The following is an 8,355-nucleotide window of genomic DNA, read 5'->3' on the forward strand; positions in this document are numbered from 1 at the left end:
ATTATAGTTATTGGCCCCGATAACTGGGCGGTTTATCGGCGATGCCATTTCGTACGTAACGGGTACGTCCAGCGGCGACACTTTGCCAACTTTGCGCGATGTCGCGCGTATTCCTAGATTAATGTTCTTCCCCGAGATACATGATATGCAAATGCGTTCCCTACGTTCGCGAGGCAAAAAAAAATACGTGTGATTTATTCGGACCGATTCGTTTTTTAAATGGTTGGTTTCGAAAATTAGATTTCTCGTAGTCCCATCGTCAGTTGTGATTTTTTAATATGTAACAGTCAAACGTTTCTTTGTCGCTAAGCCACGGTGTGATTAAATGAAAAGCGTCGCTGCTTAATTGCACCGCGGAGACTCCCCTTGATTTTCAATCGCTCGTGACTCGAAAGTTATTGGCATCCCAACATTTTAACGGGGGTGGGGGGGGGGAGAGAAATCGATTCCACATTAATTAAGAGCGCTATCACGCGGTCTCCGTTTAATTCGAAAGCATCATATCGAATGTATGAAGGTGAAAAGGAACTACGACAGTTTCAGATATGACACGACTCATTCAGTTTCGTATCAGGAAACGGGCAGTGGTATTATTTGCCTTAGCAACAATCAGTTTTCGTGCACTTCCCGCGCCCTAACTCGCGATGTTTACGAGCGCTTGCCGATGTACGACACGACGCGAGCGCGATATCGCGCCGCTTTTATCGCGTTTTTATTATGATACCCGAGACGCCGGGGATCGCGTTGTTAAATCAGAAACCCTTTCGTTCGTCTTGTTGCTCGCTCGCGCGCGAGGACGAGATTGCTCCAACGATCGATCGGTGAAACGATCCCCCCCCGACAAACGCGGGCAAGAATGGCACGTCGAGTAATACCGTGGCAACGGCTATCGGAAACCGAGCGCCGGATAAGCTTTTACTATCCGATAACGATTAACGGCCGCGATTGTGCCGGCCTGACCCGAGTATCGGCCGGCCGGCGTTCATCGACTTAAAAAGATTTATCGGCGCACGGCGCCCGCCTCGAGCCTGCGCGATCAAGTCGGAGGAACTCCCGACGTTACACCTAACCCCGCTACGAAAGTTCACTGCCTTCGGAACACGATTAAAACAGTATTCATCAGCGCGCGAATACCGCGCCACTTCCGCCCCAGAGAGAAATTAGCGGGGCAGACATTCCGCGAACCGACTAATGAATTTCGGGCAACCGAGCTTCTCCCGCGCTTCCTACGAGAGTTTCTCTCCATTTGCGTTCTCATTAAATCTCAATTTCAAATAGCACGCCACTCGCGATTATCGTCTCCAGTCGTTTCGAGGCAAGAGAAGTTTCTCGCCCTCGGAATTGACTGCCGTTTACGGAAAAATCCGAGAGGCGAAGCCGAAAGGCTTGAATTTCTCAAAGTTTCTCTTCGTTCGTCGCAAAGGTCCAAATTACTTAAAATATCGCCGCAGAAAATTCTTTGACACAGTTCCCTCAAACGTTAATGCTGTTAAAACTCGCTTGTCAAGATTTGGAGCAGATATTTGGCAAGACGCGACTGACCCGTCTTTTTCGCGAACAACAGTCAATTACAGTGGCGTGATATATTTTGTGATTTGCACGTGTCGCAGAGTTACTGAATTTCCATGTGTGACAGAGTAATTATAAATTGCCCGCAAGCAATGAACTAAATCTCGAGGGTCACTTACCTTTTTCGAGTTGCTGCGATATCGGGCTCTGTACCCTCGGGGTTGTCTGTAACTGCGCCGCGTTTCCCGGCCGTCTTCGAGGCCTTCTTCCGGGTCGGGGCTAAACAACAAGTTAAAAAAAGAATTAATATTTCTTAATAATTAGAGAACGTGAAAATTAATACGTAAGAAACAACTGTACGTGCAAATGTAGCTTCCTATTGCTCGCTCAGATCCATACAGAAGTAACTTCGTACTTTCGCGAAAAATAAATGTTGAATAACAATGAGCTGATCTACTTAAATAAACGCGACTGTTAACCTGTTTTTTAGCAATGACATAGATCGAGCATCGAAGACCTCGCGTGCAACAAAAATATTTCCACGCTCTCTTTCCAAGTCAGCTGACTGTGGATTGGAATAAACGATTGTACCGATTTATTACAGCCCCCCGACCGATCACGCAGATTACAGGCACGCCACGGACATTGCGGCTCAACTATAATTATACACACTGCGGTAGAATCGATTTTCGTGCAATTATAATATTTAACGGAACTTGTCGAAATAATAAAAGTATCCTCGCAACAATATATGAAACAATGATTAAACAGGAAACGTTGTGGTAGAAAAGAGAAGTCGCGACTATCTTGGCTGACATTGAGAAAACGCAGACACCAAAATAGCCGCTTAATCAAAGTAGATGTAGGCTTCCCTTTTCGGAGACACAAATCGACGCAAGTTAACAAAGTTTTCCTGTGAAATGGCAAAGATTTTGAGAAAAGGTTTCGACGAAAAAAAGATTCTATCGAAATACTCGAAGCGGATGCGTTCTTAGATCAAAAGCACACTCCGACTCTGCACTCGAGCAGAGTCGCAGAGCATCGATTGAGTCTGAATTAAATTCCAGACGGAAAGCGACGTGTGTCGATTTGCGTCAAAAAAATGTCGACTGTGTTCTCTGAAGGGAAAGCAGCCATAATGCCGGAATTAAGGGAGTCGTGCCGCGTTCTGCACCGGTGGAAACGTAAGAAATAATCGTCTCGAACATCTCAGACGTACGGCGCGGATAGGAGCCGCTCGTTACGTCTTTTCGAGATAATCGGTGGCGCATCTGCGACATTCGTTGCGACTTTCGCCGCGGGTAAAATCGCAGTCGCAAGATTTTACAGAGTCCCGATGGCTCCAGGGATCTCTATCTCTTTCCCGCATCGTTTTCATTGTCGTCGTCGTCGTCGTTTTTCGTTATCCTTTCCCCCGTAGTCCTTGCCCGTACTATGTGCGGTACGTATCCGCAGTCAGATAATCGTAACAGTCAGTCCCGGGCTTTTCGTCGTCGCTCGTAAAGCCACTGGCATCCGAGGAACAGCGCGGAGGAACGAGGCGGGCCAGAACAGGGCGGGTTACCGTCTTTGTTTAACTGCCGCGTTTATTGCCGCGGTGATAAACGGACGCGGACGCGAGCAGCGCGCCTCGAGATAAACGCGAGCGAGCGCGAGTGTTTCGCGTGCGCGCGCGGAGACGACGACCTAAATTTTAACGACAAATTCCACGACAGGTCTGGAGTCTAATGTTCCTTAGCGGGGCTCCCAAAGGGGCGTTGTAATTAAATAGAAACGAACATTCTGAAAGGACGAAGTCTAAGCAGACAGCGAGGTTTTCGTGCCAGCTCGAGAGGAGATACCTTATCCTCGATCGTGCGGAATTCATTGGCTCTCCTTCGGAGGATTTTAGCCGGGCAAGTGTCCACCTCGAGCTTGTCGTTAAAATTGCGCGAGATCGTAAGTGGAGAAGATGCCCCGCGTGCATTAGTTAGACCACGGGATAATGTAGCGTAACGTAATACCGCGGTGCATAGCGACGAGAAGAAAGAGCACGAAAATAGGTGCGGACTAGATTACCGGAATCCGGCGTCAGGGTATTCCAGGCATCTCTTAATAAAATCCTAGACTTCCGCAAAAATTAAGTAAGATCTTGAGGGGGCTTCGTTAAATTGCTGACATTTTTTGCACCTTAAGTTTCCGCGGGATGTAACGCCGCTTAGCATACTGCAATCTTCCCCTCGCATACCAAACGCGATCGTCTCGTAAGATTGCATATCTCTCGCCGGTCGTAACGTGCGATACAAACGGGCGTAAGTACGAAAATAGTCTTCAGAGGATTAATATTTCCTTTTTTTCCCCCGTTGTAACTGTCGATCTCTTAACTCCAATACATTATCAAACGTACATCAATTCCATACTCCTAATCTCATTTTTCGTTCATCAGGGCGTGACTCCAGGAAGTCTTTTATCTACTTTTGTTATCTCGATACATTCCCTCGGCTCCTTCGTTATCGAACGTATCTGCTAGGATAAGGTACGTTTCAGTCTGTCGTTAAAAATCAATGTCATAAAGCTGCATTTCAATTATAATATCAGTCACAACCGTTACGATAAGATCGCTAATGATGTTCGTGCCGGCGGAGGAAATACCAGCAGCATGTACTAATCGCTCAATCTCCGGCTCTCAGATCTAATCCTCCGGAAGATTATGTCACCGTACGAGAGTGCGAGAAGATATTCGCAGTCGTCAGGCCAGAATCGGGATAAATTTCTCGAATTAATGTTACTGAAAAATTCACTTGGCACACCTCGCCGTGCACGGGTCCTTTGTTGGTTGCACTTTCGCAATTCTGTACGAAAAGAGGGGAGCGAATCTGCGAGACGCGCCGCGTGCGTGTCCGTGCGGCAGAAATCCACCCTTTCGTATTCCTCTCTTTTGCCTCCTCCGCCTCTCTCTCTCTCTCTCTTTCTCTCTTCCTCGTGTGTGTTTTATTGCAAATTGAGGTTAAAGTCTCTGGCACGGAGCCAGGCATTTCACCTAGGCCGTTGCATTCCGGCAGATACACACTAACATTATACACTCGCTTATGTGTCTCGCATGCGCGCGCGCGAGATCGTCTCGATCACGACTACGCGAGGAGAAGAGCTCTTACGTGCTGCCTGCAGGCTCTGAAGTACGATTCACATGTACATATATGATACATGCCTGAATAGAGAAAGTCTCTTGAATTCGAAATATTTTTTTTCTTAAGCAGAACGTCGAGACGCCACTTGTCTACGAATTGCAAGCGATTGAAAATTAAAAGTGAAACTCGCGATTCAGTACGAGATGAAAAAAAATTGCAAAATTGAATCGTTTATAGGAATTCGAATGGACTGTGCAATCTCAGAATTTAATCGAATGAGAATTTAATTATCACGATCTCTTTAGTAGTAACATTAAATACCAGAAGATTGCAACGAGCAACGATCTCGGCATAAATTTTTCTAAAAATTCCTCTGACAAAGAATCATAAATATTCTGGTAAACAAGATTGTCGGTGACTTTGTAAAACATACAGAAAAAGAAACGGGAGAAATTATCGTGCAATTTGCGTTAATCAGCTGGACACCTTTTTTCGCGATATAAAGACGAGCGAAATATAATCAAGCTTTCGAGCAAGAATTTTTTCGATATAAGCATCGAGAGAGCGTCAGTTTTATTTTTACACTCGCGAGTCTCGCACGCGAGATATAAATAATAAGAGAAGAAAAGAAACGGCCGCTCAACGTTGAGGGCGACGACGGATATTCCACAATGCTATTAACGTACGTCGAGATAATAGCATCTTCGCTGCCGATGGATATATGTGGACGCGTTACGTGTGGACAGCGTCTTTTTCCGGCACATGCTAATCTAATTAATGGTTGCACGGAAACCCCACGTGACGTGTGTGAGGGAATGCAAGCAGCGGCGTATTTATTATGGTTCGGAGTCCACGAGATTCCCTCTCTCTCTCTCTCTATCTCTCTATTTTTCGTTTTCAGGCTTTTAAAATGCCAATTTTCGATAATGTTATTTTGCATATTCAATTAAAATTTAAAAATAAAGAAAAAATGCACATTATTATGTGGAATTATTTAACAGCAGCCGCCATAATAATTCAAATTTTTCATGCGCGAATTCATATTTCGTTTTTTATCGATGCCCGGAAGCAAAACTGAATAAGTGTAAATATTTGTAACACTCTACCTTTACGGTACAATAGTAATTTAAATTGAATATTACGATGAGCAAACAATTTTCCCTCCCACCCATATATTTTATTTTCCCATCAAACATACATATAATTATATTTGAAAATTTTCGGAAAAATCCTCGTGCATTATAACTCAATATGGTAGGGAAATTAATTTAGCAACAATAATAATAAAACGTTCGACTTTTACATTTCGCGGTAAATTAGAACACAGGCATTCCAAAATATGTCATTGATCAGGAGAGAGAAATACACGTGTGCCAAAGCGTAGATAACGAGGTCTCTTCTTAACTGCGTAACAAGTATCGCAAGATACGGATAAAACCGGATTATCTCCGGCGCTTTCGATGTCGATAACGAGCCAGTTAGGAGGTAAATTGCGTTTCGACTAAGAAAATTATGCACGAGAACTGGAACGATAAGCGCGACACGTGAACCGCTTATGAGATAATAATTAAGACAAGCTGAGCGACCGAGCTGTGCGATTGAACGTAGAGATATCGATATTACGCATATGCATAATTATTATTTCCGGATAAAATTTATCGACAAAATGCGATAATCTTAGCGACAGGTGTATAAGATTAAACGTCTCGTGTTTTACCTAAAGAAAATTTATCTAATTTATTTTCACTCGTTATCTTCAGCGGGATTTATCAACTATCTGGATCGCCAGGAAGTCCATTATACTCTGTATAATCTTCTCGGGATGCTTGGTTTTTTTTCTCTAATCCGAATCATCCTCGTCCCGTCCCATTCACCCGCGTGTTCCTCGATACCGTTTTACCAGCTTATTAATCCGTTCCTCGCCGCTCTCGTTTTCCGTCGTTTTAACGAAGCGTGTCGCGCGCTCCGCGAGTCGCCGCGATGCGCGTCGTTATCCTTTACGGCCGGCATTACAGCGGGTATCCTGAGATACAGGAAACGACGCGGCGTTACGCCAATGGCACGCACACGCACCTACCGTACGCGAGCGCGTAATCGTATCTCGGCGCTGCACGCGTGTAACCCATTACATGTATCACGTTACACTCCGCGCACGTACACGCGCACACATCATCGGGCGGACGAATGCACTGGGCGTCACGATAAAATCCAGTCGACCAGAAAGACCAGGCCAACTCGCTTGTTCGCCGATTTTTACCGCCTTCCTATCGCGACCAACCGGTTCGGGGGAATACCGGTCGTTTCCTTTCTACATACGAACCGATCCACTCGCGCAGGTGACCCCTTTAAGTCGGCACGACTTCGTCCATTTTTCGCCCGTGGAAACCGCCGCAACACGCGACGACGCTTTCCAGGTTGAATGGGACTTAATTAATGCCCCGAAGAATATTTCTCACGTAAGATAAGCTCTCCGGGACCGATCAGGTCTCTTGATAATTTTAAACGACACATCTGATCTAGCAATCGCTTACTCTCACGTATTAAAACGAAACTTGGCTTACTTATTGCTACACTATTAAGCGTGTACCGCCAAAAATTGGAGGTACACGTTTAAAATAAAAAGTATACGCGATCACAAGGTACATAAAAATCAGCATGTAAATCAAATCTCAATTATACGTTAAAAATTGTACCTCGAATTTGACGGTACTACGCGACACAGGATTAAGAGTGTAGATAAAATTTCGACGTTGAAACGGGGCGGGGAGGGCGCGAAGGAGTGACAAGCGCAACTCTCGAGGCGAAATTTTCCTCGACCGAAGCGAAAATTGATCTCTTAATCCATTTACCGCTCGCGACGACTCACGCGAATGCTATTAAATTTCGAGGTATCTATAACAAAGTTCCCGCTGACTCATGCACAGTCTCCAGTTACGGATAATGCCGAAAAACCATTTCAGTGCTAAAGGGATTAAACAACCTCGTATATCGGATGTCGCGGGCGTTATTCGCGCCGCCGAAAGAAAGGGAGTTCGGCCTCGGGAATGCGGGAGAGGGCTCGATGTCTGTCCTCGAAGCCCCATTATCCGATCGCGAGTAAATTCGTGTAACTCCTGCCGCCGTCGTCGTCGTCGTTTGCGCGCTGCAACCCTTGTTAAGCGACAAAAGCCGCTCGCGGACGTCCCGCGCGTTTTATCTGCGCGCACGCCCGGCTCGCATGCAAGTATCCGGAGGAGTATTGACAGACAGCGGACCGCACTTTCTCGCCGCACGCACAATTCACGTCGACGTCGTCATTTTTCTTCTACGAGAGAACGCAGAGAGCTCGTTACTAAAGCGCGAGAATTTATTATCGCCCGTTATACAGCGATGTGTATATGCACCTCGTTAACGCGGAGTTTTAATCACCTCTCGCTGGGTCGCGCGAATGCAAAGATTACGGGGGAGGAGGGGTGTTAAAATTTCAGGTGATCAATTTTAAAAAGCTCGAAGGAGCGGACCGCCGGCGGGTATTGTGCGCTGACATACGTCAACGACTATGGACTAAAGAGTTAATTTGACTACAAATCATGAGTAGTTTAATAAGTTCCTAGATGAAATTCAAATAGAAAATCTATCTTTCCTTGCCGAAAGCTTCGTGGAAAAACTATATAAAACATGTGCGCTTTAATCTTCCAATTAAAAATTCAAGTTCGATTAAGGTGTTGCGTGTAACTGAATAACAATTAATGACTCGACA

General features: G+C 45.4%; 1 protein-coding gene across 1 annotated transcript in view; it reads right to left on the bottom strand.

Annotated features, from left to right (window-relative positions):
• Window positions 1–8,355, bottom strand: part of LOC105564380 (probable JmjC domain-containing histone demethylation protein 2C) — a 321,095-nt gene that overhangs the window by 218,409 nt on the left and 94,331 nt on the right. Inside the window, exon 7 of the mRNA XM_012016701.1 lies at window positions 1,689–1,788. Coding sequence (XP_011872091.1) covers window positions 1,689–1,788 — 100 coding nt within the window. The remainder of the gene's footprint in view (window positions 1–1,688; window positions 1,789–8,355) is intronic.

The sequence above is a fragment of the Vollenhovia emeryi genome, unplaced genomic scaffold, assembly GCF_000949405.1.
Source record: "Vollenhovia emeryi isolate VEMERY1.0 unplaced genomic scaffold, V.emery_V1.0 DF939166.1, whole genome shotgun sequence".
NCBI classification, from domain to species: Eukaryota; Metazoa; Arthropoda; class Insecta; order Hymenoptera; family Formicidae; genus Vollenhovia; species Vollenhovia emeryi.